The sequence below is a fragment of the Notechis scutatus genome, chromosome 6, assembly GCF_049901735.1.
Source record: "Notechis scutatus isolate UNSWTSFEM ecotype Mainland chromosome 6, rNotScu1.2, whole genome shotgun sequence".
NCBI lineage: Eukaryota > Metazoa > Chordata > Lepidosauria > Squamata > Elapidae > Notechis > Notechis scutatus.
In genome coordinates this window covers 19,208,159-19,223,679 of record NC_142014.1, presented here as the reverse complement: position 1 = coordinate 19,223,679, position 15,521 = coordinate 19,208,159, and the positions used below count along the sequence as shown (strand labels likewise).

Here is a 15,521-nt window from a genome sequence, read left to right as displayed (position 1 = left end):
AACATATCAATTGCTCGAAAGGCATTTATAGACTTTTATTAGATCTTCTCTTGAAGCTTGCTTTTTAGCATATTATTAAATTGCAAATTAATTGCAACTGAAATTTAGGTGAAAGCTCCTCAATTTCATAGTTAAATAGATTTTGAAATATGGGAATTTCTTTTGCACTTGCATCAAGGTGTGGAAACTGCTACTGGAAATTTAGGTTGGTTGGACTTGGAAGATTTATCTGCTGCAAATTTGAGACCTTGATTCTTATTTTAACATTTGACAACACAGGAAGCTGATAAAGCAGGTTGACATTATTTGTGATTGAACATTAGTTATCATCAAAATGATTTTATTTCAGAATACATTTTGGATAATAATGCTGTTTTGTCTTATACATTTAGGTCATTAAATAATATCAAGTCTGCAGCAAAAGCTAATTTCCAAAGCCTTTTAGTGTTTGATTTTAGTGTCTGGAACAGTACTTATGCAGAAAACTTTCAGTCCTGAACTCAAAAATCAGAATAAAACATTACTACTGGGAATCATCAAATTGCTATAGGGTAGGCAAGTCATGTTATTCAACTTCTGTTTCTGAAAAACAAACAAACTTGGAATTGATTATGGTTAAGTCTATGAGAGTGAAAGAAATTAATCGTTGACACTACTGGTTCAATAGATTCAAATATTTTCTGCAAAGTGCCTGTTGATGAATAGTACAATGAATAATCATTCATTTTAAATACTTTACATTTTCACAAGCTTTGTTCAACTAAGCTTTTTTTCGGTTCCACTTATATTTTTAACATCATCCGTTATAACATATTTTAACATTCCATTTAAGATTGTGCAGGAATATTTTCTCTGAAAATATTTCATGCAAACTACTGATAGAGACTAATTCTCCAGTGATCTCAATGTCAGCATTGATTCCTCGAATAAACAAGAATTCATCAAGAGCTAAGGAAAACCATTCAAAATCATTTCCCTTGTTTTTTAATTGACTATTGATGTTGCTTCCAGTGTCCACAACTTTTCAAGCAACTGTTTTCATCAAAAAGCTAATGGTCTTAAACAAGTTTATTTTCTGTAGATACATTTTTTTCAGCTGCTGTAATCAAATACAGTTTCATTAATCCCCATTGGTAAAAGGCTTTCCTTACTTGACTAATAAATGAGTTACTTGAAACTTGCTAGAGTGGCAGCCTCACGTTCATTTTTTATTATTGTGAATTTATTATCATGTTTGTAATGTTGACAGCATAAGAATCCACATTCCATTATATGATATTTGAAGTCCACTTTTCTTCTTGACATGATATATATCCATTGGTAAGAAAAAATAAATATGCATGGCACTTGAACCCCTGTTGTAACTGCGTTATTGCAATTTGCAGTATGCTGAGCAGCCGTGCAAAGTGGTAAAATGTCATATATGGTCTTGTCTCAGCTACTCAGTTCTTATGTTATAGTGTGAAAGCAGCCATAAACAATATATAAATAAACAAGTGTCCCTACGTTCCAATAACACTTCATTTATGGACATTGAAATTTCAATTTCATATAGGCGTCATGAACAAAAGCTCTTTTTCCAATCATTTAAAAATGGAAAAACATTTTAGTTTGTGGGCCATGCAAAAACAGGCCCTGTGGACCAACTTTGGCCCTGTACACTATAGTTTGCCAACATGTGCTTTACACATCTAGAAGGTTTCTTTGCCAAGAGGGGAAATAATATTAAAACCCACCCCCCAAAAAAAACCCCCAACAAAAAAAAAAAAAAAAAAAAAAAAAAAAAACAAAAAAAAAAAAACCAAAACCCAAAAAAAACCCCCCCCAAAAAAAAAAAAAAAACAACCCCAAAAACCCCACCCCCCCCCCCCCCCCCCCCCCCCCCCCCCAACCCCCCCACAACCCCCAACCCCCCCCCCCCAAAACACCAACCCCCCCCCCCCCCCCCCCCCAAAACCCACCCCCCCCACCCCCCCCCCCCCCCCCCCCCCCCCCCCCCCCCCCCCCCCCCCCTTCCCCAAAAAAAAAAAAAAAAAAAATATCTCCTCTGCTCCTAGTCCTAACATCTTAATTATTCTAATCACACTGGCTATGATGAAGATACTGTTGTTGGTAACAGAAAAAGAATACATGTTTTGTTTCATTCTTGGTCAGTATGGAGAGTATAACATTCCTGTAATAAGGCCTTGAGCAATGAAGCTAAATGGCACATATTTGTTATTCATTAGCTATATTTGACCTCCTTTTACCACTCCTACATCCAGATTTCCTGTTTACCCTATATGTTCTCCATGTTAGTTGCAAAACAGTTCTTTGACAATGTTCAAATTTATATGTATGCTCATTTTGGAAAAACTCTGTAACCCTATTTTGACCAGTCTCTGGCACTCTTTGCTCTTAACGGAGGGAAAACAGCAAATAGATTTAATACAAGAATAATTTGGATCCTCTCGTTATTGGTATTTATTATGGTTTTGTACCATACTTCTATTCTTTAAATATCAAAAAATTGAATACAAAAATATTTTTTCTACCAGATTAATGAATTTGGATAAATATTGTTTAAGACATTCTGAGAAAGTTGATTTGGGGAGGGTTAAATTATGATTTTTACAAGGAAATGAAAAATCATACTTTCTGAACAGGTGGCTTTTGTAAGCTACTCAAACTATTCTGAAAAAAAAAACTATTGGAAAATTGCTTACCTGTCCATTCTTTTACTTCTTCAGTTTCCACTTTGGATAAACTGTTATACCTTCATACTAAATAGTTCATTTGTTTAGGCTTGTCTTTATGTTTTGTAATGAATAAAATATTAAGTAATCTTTAGTGTTGGGGTTAGGAGTTACAGTTAAAGTGACATTTGTTTTACAATATATTCTAGCAAATTTTGTTTTGTGTCATTGGTTTCTACATTCCCTTTTTATTGTATGAAGTTTTTAACTTGAATTTTTGAGATGGTTTATACAAATAGAAGAATCCTATTCTGAAAGAATGAATCGCTGTGGCCCACGAGAAACAACCTGGGGATGAGGACAAGGCAGTCCTGGATCTCTTGGGCTTCAGAAGAGTAGGCAGGGAGGAAGAGAGGGCACAGGCTGACCAAGGAAGCGGGGAGGAGATGGAAAGGGCAGGCACAGGAGGGGACAAGCAAATGTTTCCCCCACCCAATCTCCGAGTGGGGAGAATGGAGAGGTAGCAGAGTCAGCGCAGGGTGACCCAACTATTCAGGAGGAGGGCACCCTGCCCCTCCTCCTGAGGATCACCTGGAGAGCAGCATTTAAGGAAAGCCATGGGAGAGGTTATTGTTGGGAACAAATGTTGTATTTTGCAGCAACGTGCTCCACGGCTCCAAGAAGAGCTTTGCTCCAGAATCCTTGCTGGTGTGGACTGAAGTTTTATCCTTTGCTTTGACATTTGTCATGAACTTGGCCAAGTTTCAGAGCCTGTCTTGCCCCTGGAGCGGTGCTGCTAGTGTGGATTTTCACTGCTGGGAAGTTGTACGAAGTGTCTGCGGATGACCTTGGAGAACGGACCGGGAATTGCTGGATCGTGGGGATGGTGGGGGATGGTGGTTGAATAAAAGCTGTCAAGCTTCTGCCTAGCATGAGTTGCTTACGTGCCAACTCTGGGTCATAACTTACAGTTAGATTTGTTTTTTATTATCTCCCGTGTTTAATTTGTTTTACTTACTTCTTCCTTTTCCTTTTCTGCATTTTGTACAATGCTGCTTATCTCAAAAGCAAATAACACGGTGATGAATTTTTCATGTTCTGTGCCTCAGTTCTAAAAATCATGTAAGAAGTAGGATTATACTGTTTATTCTTCAAATGCAGATCCTTCATCATATGATTTCAGTCCTCAGTTAACTACAATAAAATTAAAAAATTATGGTTTTTAAAAAATATTTCCATGCTTCTAAGTTAACTGTAGCTCTTACATTTAAAAGAAACATCATTTAAATCATTTAAATTAAGTCCCATGTGCTATTTCTATTTTAGAGAGAAAATTTGGGTGATTGGATTTATTTGAGGAGGAATATGAATGCAGTTTTAAAATAGAGCTGTAGTGAAAACTAGTTTTTCAAGACTTATTTTGATTGAGTTTTAGATTTCATATGCCATCAAGTGAGACTGGCATTATTTTAGCATTATTGATAATGTCAAATTCTGATGCAATGATAAAGATGTGAACGAGTAGCCAAACGTTTTGAAAAGATTGGGGAAGAGGGGAAGAAACCTGCAATTTCAAAATACTGAAATAAAAAGCCTCCTAGATATTGATATAAGAATTTTGATTAATATCTCAAAAGAGAACTGTCCATAGTTATATTTTAATTCTGTTTTTTAAATGGAATTGAATATATAGCAGCCTGTCTAAAATGCTACTTCAGCTATCTAGGTTAATTCCTACATCTGTGGCAAATGGGAATTGTTTACTAGAATGTTCTTTTTCTTGTGTCCTAACAAAACCTTAAGCACAGTCATATATCGAACAGCAGAAAAAGATTCATAAGGGTAAGTTTCTTATAAGATACATATAATAACAATGTCATTGTTCTGACCAAGCCTCCTGAGACCGCAATTAAGCACACACTTATTTAAAACAACTCTTATTTTATTTCAACTCCGGGAATTATGCTCATTCCCAGCCGGTAATGAGTCCCAAACAGTCCCTTTGAGATAAGCACCCACTTTTCTTTCCTTTGAATTGCTGCCAACAACTAGAGTGCCAAATGAATTATAAAAAAAACCAACCAAAGTACAAAGTCCACACAGAGCTTCAAGGATTAATCCGAACCGAATGAACAACTTGTTTTCTGCAAAGGTTTTGTCATCTTTGCCTGTCCTTTATATCTTATGGGAGGGGCAGTCACCTCCCAGCCTTACTCCCGAGTTGCCTGTTTTGTTTCATCTGCTTTTGCCTTCTAGCAGCTCTGCGCACAGGGGCACTGGGAACAGGCTCCTTGTTCCTCGGCCTCAACTGCTGCCAAACTCTGGAAGCTCCGGAGTCAGCACTCCACTCCCAGATGGTCCTGGCCCCATCTCTGCATCAGACGCAGGACCCTCATCCGAGTCCTCTCCAGACTCCCGGACTGGTCCCTGATCTTCCCCACTGTCCAATTCCGCTGCTATCTGCACAGGCTGCTGGCAAACCACAATTGTCATCCAATTTTGTAAAATATTCAAGATAGCACATGTATTTTGATGCATAAAATAAATGTAGTTATTAAAGTAGCCTTTTAATTACATTCCTGCAGTTATAAGATATATGATTAAAACACATTTTCAGGCAATCCTGTATATACCCTGTTTCTCCAACAATACGGCCTCCCCCAATAGGAAGTCCCAGCATGTTTTATAGGCAAAAATGAAATTAAGCCCCTCCCCCCCAAATTAAGGCCTATATTAAAACATGCGAAATGGCGGGGGGGCTTGCTGTTAGGGAGTATTTTTGTTGCACACCCAGATATGGTGCTGCCTGCGTTGACCCTGATACAAAGTGCCCCACCAATGCCGAGGTCAACATCCAAGCCGTCGCTGCCCGCCCTAAGATGCAAGGGGGAAGGAATTAAGTCACCCCCGAAAAGACGGCCTAGCCGTTTTTTCGGGGCTCAAAAAAAAATAAGACCCGGCCTTATTATATGAGAAACACGGTATCTGGTTGGAAGTAAGTGAATACCAGATCTATAAACAAGAGACAGGATTGTAGTTTGGTCCCTCAAATTATATTTTTATGTTTTATTCTGAGAGGAAACTTTTGTTATATTAGGGTCAATAACAAAGGTGAAATGCTGCCGGTTCGGCCTGGTTTACCCGAACCTGTAGTAAAAAATGCTACTGGTTCGGACGAACCGGTAGTAAAAAAAAAAAAATGCTACCGGTTCCAATGATCAGCTGGGCGATCGTTGGATTTCTTGCTTTCTAGCTAATCTAAATCACAAGGCACAGCTGATTCTTCCCCCCTTGCTGTTGTATTTACCTCGGAAGGCTTCAAAATGCTTCTTTTTTTCAATGCCCAGGAGGCTTCCCTGAGGCCCACTAGGCCAAAAATGGGGAACGGGGGGTGATGCAAAAGGAAAAAAAGACACTTGACCCGCCAGTCACATGACCACCTAGCCACATCCACTCAGTCACATGACCACCTGGCCACACCCACCTGGCCATGCCCACAGAACTGGTAGTAAAAAAAATTGAATCCCACCACTGATCAATATCATTTTAAGACTTGGAATCTAACTTTTGCATCAACTCTACTCACAACTGTCTAGTATCACAAATCTCTTTTGTTGTGGCTCAAAAGAAAATGAGTACACTTGCATATTAAAGTGTTTGGAAATACTTATATAAAGTTGAACTAATGAGGATGCCATCTACACAGGAAGAACAGGTTAGTGTAATTTTCTTACAGAGCAATGCAAAGCATTCAGGTGAGGTGCTTTATATGTACAGAGCATGAATGAAGTTGCTGTCATTGAAGTAACTGCACAGGAGGGCCTTTGTGGAGAAAGTGGAAATTTTGATTTGGTAGCATTATGTGGAAATCACCCATTGTGTTTTAGTAATTGGATTACTGTGGTTCAACAAGCTGTGGTTTAAAATGTTGGCTTGGTGTTGTTACCTGTCAGCTCAGCCATTGTAGTCAGCAGATACACAATAATTATTAAAGTTGTTTTCTTCTTCCTGCCTAATGTAGATTTGCGGCTTCTGTGACAATTTTCTGGAATTGGTAACAGCTAATGTTTAGCAAACAATAAGAGAAAGGTGCATTATGGTAAACTGCATTTAAAAGAAAAATTTGATAGTAACAGTAGTATGAGCACAACTTGTTCAACAATAGAGTGCTTTGGTATTTTTTGTCAGATTGGGGAATAATTAACTGTTTCATTGGAATGAAACCAAACCATGAGAAATAACCAACCAGAGTGATTTCAACCACAACAATCACAAAATCTTTGTAGTATTTTAATTAAACCTTCAGCTTTATTACTTGCTGTAGAGCAATCAGTACAGATGAATTGTAATATTTTAATAGTTGAAGGTGGTACAAAATGTAATTCTTAACTGATTTCTTTTCCCCACCTCACCTCCAAATTTTGTAAACATGTTTATAATCCTAGTAGCAGTCTTAACAATTACTTATGGAATAATGAATTGTGGTGTAATTAGGTTATGCTAGTGAAGAACACTGTTGCATGCTATGAATTTTATTCTGAAAAATCAAAATACAAATTATGATTCCTTATTTGTGATAAATGAACTCTCTAAATTCACTTTCATTCATCCAGAAGTGTTTCTATTAGCAAGGCACCAATATGTTTGATGTTCCCAACTTTGTGGAAGTACTTCTTGCCAAAAAAATGGCCCAGGGCATTTAGTAAATCACAACCAGAAGTAAAATTTCCTCTTAAAGAGCATTGTTTCATACATTCCCACTTCTTAAATATTTTTCTGTGGCTCTGAAATATATTGTTCTTATTTTTTGTAACATTGGCTGTGAATTATTGAAAATGTTTTATATCAGGTTCCTCATCTGAGGGGAATTGATTGAGAGTTGTATTTCATATCTGAAAATGTTTAAAACTTAAGAGTTTGGTAACCGTTGTGGTGAAAGGAGGATCAAGATGTCTCTGAAAGTGCAAATGCTTTGTGAAATGGGACATTCCAGAATTAAAGCTTTCTTGTTCTCTTCAGATGTATATTTGTATTTATTCTGTTTCCTGTATTGTTTCATGTGAGTGTATTCATAGGTATTGTATGTGCAGTATAAGAAGTTTCTAGTGTTTAACTCCTATCTGGTAACTGACAATTTTCAAAGCTAGCCCCATTCAACAGGAAAATAATATAAAGGGTAACCCATTATTATCTTATAAACTTAAATATTTATTGAAACCAGTAAGAGACTTTATGCTCAGTGGCAGAAAAAGTCAAGTAATTTTTTAAAAAGATGCCCTTAGGGTCTCAAAAATTCTGTTTTGCTGCAAATAACTATTTTGCTACTCATCTGAAAACAGCTTTAAAGGGTCACTGAGTCACAGAGTCTGTGGATAAATCTGAAGCAAGATAAAAAGAAGGTTAACTTGTGTTACGTTTTAAAAGTGCCACTGAATACAGAAGGACTTCTTTGGAAAACATTTATATCTGAAAAATTGGGAGAAAAGCGTTTTCTCTATTTTGGGTGGTGAACCAAGAAATATTGCACTACTCCATGGCTTTTAAAAGTAAACCAAAATACCATTGCTGGACTTGATCTTAACCCGTTTTTATGATTTGTATATGACTCCTTAAAGTATAATTCCACCCTCATTACATTGTGTGGCTGCTGCCTGTGGATCAGACTTCTTTCCTTCCTCTGTGAATGAATTATTGTTTGCTCCACGGAATTTTTTTTCACAAGAATTGAGTCACGTGCTGTGAAAGAATAAACAAGAGCTAAGGGAGGTACTTGCATCAACCACAGCCCCTCGCATCAGCGTATCACTTATTTTTATGTCCCAGTTATTTCTCTTTAGGCAACCCTTTTGGTATCTTTTACATTCATGCAGAGAGTGTGATGAGAACTACCACGGGAAACTGGAGAAAATGAGAGACATTGCTTTGAAACATTGGAATCGGAGACTTTGGCGTAACCGATATTGATGAAGATTCCTCAAGTTTGAGAGGAAGAAAAATGACATGCTATTTAACAGGTAGCCCTCAACTTACAAACACCACTGAGCCCAAGATTTCTGTTGCCAAGTGAGACATTTGTTAAAGGAATTTTGCCCCATTTTACGACCTGTCTTGCCACAGTTGTTAAGTGAATCACTGAAGTTGTTAGATCAGTAATACGGTTGTTAAGTGAATCTGGCTTTCCCACTGACTTTGTTTGTCAGAAGGCTGCAGATAACAGATAACAATCAGAGTTGGAAGGGACCTTGTAGGTCATCTAGTCCAACCCCCTGCCCAACCAGGAGACCCTACACCATTTCTGTCCAGTCTTGTCTTGAAAGTTTCCAGGACAAGCTGTTCCATGGGTTGATTGTTCTCACTGTCAGAGTTTCTTCTTATTTCCAGGTTAAATCTCTCCTTGTTCAGTTTCCATCCATTATTCCTTGTCTGGCCTACAGGTGCTTTAGAAAATAGCTTGACCCCCTCCTCCTCTCTGTGGCAGCCCTTCAAATATTGGAAGACTGGTATCATGTCTCCCCTGGTCCTTCTCTTCACTAGACGAGCCAAGCCCAATTCCTGCAACCGTTCGTTGTATGTTTTAGCCTCCAGTCCCCTCATCATCCTGGTTGCTCTTCTCTGTACTTTTTCTAGAGTCTCAACATCTTTTTTATAATGTGGTGACCAAAACTGGTGTCATCTTACTAAGGCTTTATAGAGTGGCTGCAAAAGGCGATCACATGACCCTGGGACACTGCAACCATCATAAATATGAGCCAGTTGCCAAATGTCTGAATTTTTATCACATCGATCACGTGACCATGGGGATGTTACAAGGATGAAAAGCGGTTATAAATCACTTTTTTCAGCGATGTTGTAATCTCAAACTGGCACTAAATGAACTGTTGTAAGTTGAGGACTACCTGTATTCTTTCTTTGGAACCATCTAAGAACGTCAGCAATTCTTAAAGTGTTACTTTCCAATAAGAATATGTTGTATATAAACCTCCAGTGTTAAGTATTCTGCTGTTCTTGGTTCTTTTAGCTTTTCTTAAATGGATCGCTTTTGACCTATTCTAGGCAATTTGCTGAAATTGTAATTATCTTTACATTTATTAGATTTGTGTCCCACTTTCCTCCAGGGTCTCAAGGTGACATTCATAGCATACTCCATTTTTTACTTTCTCAGCAACAACCCTGCAAAGACAGGTTAATATCTATACATTGAAATAGCTAATGGCATTTCTAAACATGATGGCTCCTTACTATGTGTCGGTTTGTAGCACATGGAGTCATCAAACCCTTATTGAGACAGATGAAACATTGGTAGGTTTTAACATTTTATTTCTAAAAAAACCATCCCAGTATAGATGCTGGAGTTCATATATTTCAAAATCTGAACCTACTGAGTAACTGAACCTACTGAGTAAGCTTCTTGCTGATCTATTTCATTATAATTCCATGGAAAAGAGTTTGTTCAGTATGTTTGAATGAAATGAAATAAAATGTAATCTAAAGAGTGTTTCTTCTATTGTAAGCCATATAGTACTTTGCAGTCATTGCTACATTTCCTATGTCCAGCTGAAAACGATACGCTGAATTGAAGTGTAAATTATATTGTATCAAACGCTAATTTCCAAATGGTAGGATCCCATATGCATAATACTGAGAGAACCCTCCCCAAAAGTCTTTATGAACATGACTTTATTATTAATCTGGAGATCATAAAGAATGCTGTGAAACAATTTTGCTATTTTGCATTGTATCCTTCATTGAAAAGAAATGGTACGGGAAAGGTTTGGTATTTATTTTTTTATTAGTTTATCAAAACATAAAATATAAAGAAAAAATGTTTTCTCCTTGGAAACTGCTTCTGGACTTTGTGCTTGAGGTAGAAAAAAAAACCTTTGACTGGGTTTTGCTGATTGGATAGGTTTGCTGTTATAGAGATGGCTAGTATACAGTATCCTATTACTGTATGTAAAAGTAAAAAGTTGAGGCTGTTTGATATTACCTTATTCTACTGCACTAAAATGACTCGGGAGTCAATGCTGTTCTTTCTTTCTTTTACTCTACACCTTTCCTCTTGCTTCCCTTCCACTTTCCCTTTATTTTCATTTTTTTTTTTTTTTTGTATTTTATATTTTGACAAACCATTGGTATAGGAATCGATGCAGTGGTGGGATTCAACCGGTGTTACTACCAGTTTGGTGACTACGATTTGTGATATATCTACATATTAATTACAAATCCCTTTTTGCTGTTATTTAGTTTCACCACAATTATAAGAACAACAATACTTACAAAAAAGTTAGCTGCTTGTTTTTTTCTTGGCTGATTTACTGGGTTATCTGACTTTATTTAGAACATGAATCTGAAACTTTCAATATTGCTGGAGATCATAACAATTAATCTCTTAAGCTATCATATACTTTGTCTGCTACACCATGAAATTAACAAATTTATTTCTTTTATCACTTACTGTGTTTTAAACTCTCTTTGGGGATGAACCACACTTTTCATTGGAGACATGATGATTCCTTTGGGATCTTGTAAATATATATAGATAACTATGGCAGTCTTAGGAATCTGTTGAGAATCATGATACAGAATGGAAAGGGAACCTGTGTTGGCAGATTTTCATTTTTTTCCAGATTTTGTATTTGTATGCCAAAGTATTTACAGTTTTTCACAATGGCTTATGGGTATTGTTAATGTGTAATAAATTGAATTCCCAAGTATTTGTTGATCAACCAAAGCTCATGCCTTAGTCAAATTGCATAATTTAGAATGTTTAGTCCTTAGCAAAGACATTTACTTTCACCTTCATAGTTAAATTTAATTAAGATTATATATTGTGTGTTAAATCTTGCGTTTGTCTCCCACATTTAATTGACATTCTTGCCTTCTCTTTATTTCAGAAGAGGATTTGGAAAAGTTTGATGTTTCCAGTCTTTCTACTGAGGTACTGCAGAATATTGAAGCTGACAGTTTCTGGTGCATGAGCAAACTGCTTGATGGCATTCAGGTGAATTGATTTCTCTTCTAACCAGTGGGCATATTTCATTTGCATTTGGGTTTGGAAGTACATTAGAGATGTTGAAAACCAGGCAGTTGATAAATAGGATGTAGCAGTTGGTGATACTGCATTTATTGGTAAAGGGCTACCTGCCTGATTCTTCCTGATAAAAATAATTTATCATGAAATTGGCCATTATCATTTCTGGTGTACATTAAAAAGATACCTCCACCCCCAATAAATCAGTTCATTGTTCCTTTTTATGACTGAAACAAAACTATTTTGCCACACGTTGGTAGGCATTTTTAGTAGATAAGAACGTACAGTATATGCCATCTTTCCAAACAAGGTGGCTTATCGGTATTTTCTTTAAAATAAGAAGCCCCCCTTTAAAAAAAAAAGCCTAAATCAAATTGCAGGGTTGAATAATAGTTAAAATGCAAATGTTACAAAATGATAAATTAATAAAAGTAATACGAACAGAAACCGGATTAATTAAAAGATAGCTTAGATTCAGAGAATTTATATTAAAGGGCTCAAGGTTGCTCTGAACCCTTTTTCCGTGTGTTATGTGTAATTGCAGTGAATATATTTCAATCAAAGATGAGACCAGTGGTCATTGTTCGCTGTAAATTCACACCTAACCCAGTGAATTGATACTAGAAGAAATCAGTACAGTTAAGCACTTATATTTATGCTTTCCATTTGAGCAGTCAGGTTTCTTTTTGGAATAGCTGCAAGTATGAGAATAGTATTTTAAATCATTCCATCTAGTAGCTGGCATCATGTGGAATGCATTGTGATGCCTTACATTCAGTAGGCTTGTATCAATGAAAGCAGTCTTTTGAGTGGCCTAGTTTTTAAGAATCTCTATCATGGCCATGAATATACATGGGGTGAAACAAAAACTTCCATGTAGGTAGATAGAATAAGGCAATTTCTATCTGGGAAAAAAGCACCCCTTTAATTTTAATAAGAGATTAGTTGGTGAACATACTGTAAGATCCTGTGAGCCCCAATGTTCTCCTGACAGCTCTTTCTTCCCTGTAAGAATAATTTTGTTATTGACAGAGGCACTTTTCTCTGTTTACAATTACTGCTGTTTGTGAAAATGTTCTCTTTTGCGTTGTTTTTATTATTCCTTTCTGTTGTTTCTATTTTTCAAGAGAATGATGTATAAAGCATGTCGCATAGTATCCAATAAGAATTTTAAGATGGCTCTTAGGTTAGAAAAATGGTTAGTGATTGAAAGCTTTAATATAGCTTGTGCGTTCTTTTCTTTTAAAGTATTAAAAGGAAAATCTGCATCGTGTAGCTCTTTTTGAAAGCACAGAAATACAATTACCTCACCGCCTAGAATTTGAGCTATCGTTTTCTTTATAGGCATTATTCCTCCATTGAGGACAAAAAATATACCACTGTTTCAACTGGAATAAAAATCTTTTTCAGATAGTTTAGCATGTCATACCTAGAATTCTCAGATACTTTTTCAAAGAAGCTGACTTCTTAGAATTTGGAATAATGGAGCATTTACAATGCATTTCTTTTTTAACAGGAACTGTGATATGGAATAGGTAACTATTTCCAAGATTTGGGAATATATTGTTGGCCTTACTATAAAGAAAGTTTTCTTGACAATTTCTTATATTTGCAGTATTGATGTTGTGTCAATACTTTTTGCTGAAGTAACAATTGACATCTTAATAACAAAGATAACACATCAATAAATCTACACTCTCCCTACTTCTGCTCTCTGTTTGATGTATTTATTTCCTCTCAGGTGGTATAACTCCTAACTTTTATTTTTCTGTTGTTGGTGATGCATCGGTTAGAGAAAGGGTTTCTTCCTTAAACAGGCCAGAATGTTCCATTGTTGGAAGACAGGTTTTAACAGCAGCTATATGGTTATAATTAATAAAAATATTTCTCTTGGTAACTTCATTATTTAAATTCATTATTTTGTTGTTGGTCCTTTATCAAAGGTGAGAGGAACTGAAAGCAGATGTTATCTAGAAATGCAATATTCATTTAACTAGGTGAACGTTTTTGAAGCACCGTTTTTATCTCTCTTGGTCAACAGGTAATTTTTAAAATGTTTTGTCTTCTAGGATAACTATACCTTTGCTCAGCCTGGTATTCAGAAGAAAGTAAAAATGCTGGAAGAGCTTGTTAGCCGGATTGATGGTAAGCCTTAAAAACTAAGGGGAATTGTGTCCTTTGGAGAATGTTCAATTAGAAGCTTGAACAGTACCATAGTAATCAACAAATCTATTGTTGTGACCACAGGTTGTGACACCCTTATACAGGATAAAAATAATAATAATAATTAGGGAAAAAGACTGGAAAACATAACAAAAAAGGCATATACAGGAGTTAAACTGTAACCAATAGTACAATTAAGAGCTTAAAGAATTATTTTTAATGAGTTTTAAAGAGAGCATGGCAAACCTACTACTAACAGTTGGAAACAGTTAGTACTTGTACTAACGAAAATCACTTGTACTAACTAAAATAGGCCTGTATAACTTGTTGAGAGGAAAGGACCACATTGATAAATTAAAAATCTAAAAAATGCCTGGCATGCCAATGAGGCCTGTCCAAATGCAAGGATACCCACTATTATTATTGTTGTTGTTATTGTTGTTGATATTATTATTTCTTGAACAGTCATCCAAATGCTTAGATTAGATTTGACTTTTTTGTCCACCTGTGAAGTGCTTCTCAGGGATTACATTGCTGTTGTTGTCATTTTTTATCTCCCCCCCCCCCCATTTTATATATGTCTGTCAAGGCGGTGAACATACCGAATACTCCTGCCTTCTATATACCCCATAACAACAAACCTTATAGTAGGTTGGTGAGAGACAGTCACTGGTCCAAAGTCATGCAAACAGCTTTCAAACCTAAGGAAGGAATACCTATATCTATATCTATATCTATATCTATATCTATATCTATATCTATATCTATATATCTCTATCTCTATCTCTATCTCTATCTCTATCTATCTATCTATCTATCTATCTATCTATCTATCTATCTATCTATCTATCTATCTATCTATGTTTTCTTAAGTTTTCACGGGTATTTATATGTATGGTATTCAGCTTTGTTTGGGTATTTTCCCATTATAGTTGTGCTTTTAAAGTTGTAGCAACGTTTCGGCAGAATCTCATCTGCCATCATCAGGCTTCTGTATTGAGTTCGTCTGTGAGTCAGACTTTTACAGTTGTTTCAGTTTTAAAGCCAGCCTACTGCTGTGCCAGAATGTTTTTTTCTTCATCCTGATTGGTTGGGAGTCTTGGTCTGTGTTTATTGGTCTTGGAATTTGCTGTGTTCTGCTTGATTGGTGTTTCTAATATCTTCTGTCTGTTTTGTGGCTTTTTTTGTCTTGATTGGCTGGCAACATTGTGTTATCTGTTATTGGAGGCTTTTAGTGCATCTTGGCTCCGAGTAAATGGACGGCTATCATTTATTAGGAAGCTAGGTTTCATCTGGGTGCCTGGTTGGGGTGTGTTTGAGCTGGAGGTATCAGGGGGGATCTGTTTGTGCCCAGGTGTTTGCCTGGCTTGTGGTGTGGAGATTTTTTTGTTTGTGAGTGCAGGCTTCCAAATAATTGACAGTCTGGTGGAATCATCTCTTCTATACATGCTTTCAGGTCTTTTTTCAATCTCAGTGTCTCAGTGTGTTTTTGTGGATCAGGCCTGTGATTTTGCTTTTGTGGAAGCCGTTGGCTGTCAGTACTTTAGTCAGGGTGCATAGTTCAGTCTTTATGTATGTCTTGTCTGCCAGGCGTTTGGTTCTGGCGATTAGTGTTTTGGCCACAGAGTGTGCTGGGTGCTGGTGGGATTGGG

General features: G+C 36.6%; 1 protein-coding gene across 2 annotated transcripts in view; it reads left to right on the top strand.

Annotated features, from left to right (window-relative positions):
* Window positions 1-15,521, top strand: part of TBC1D22A (TBC1 domain family member 22A) — a 111,294-nt gene that overhangs the window by 48,773 nt on the left and 47,000 nt on the right. For both annotated transcript variants that reach the window (XM_026677657.2, XM_026677656.2), the window contains exons 9-10: window positions 11,570-11,676; window positions 13,776-13,851. In XM_026677657.2, the coding sequence (XP_026533442.1) occupies window positions 11,570-11,676; window positions 13,776-13,851 (183 nt within the window). The remainder of the gene's footprint in view (window positions 1-11,569; window positions 11,677-13,775; window positions 13,852-15,521) is intronic.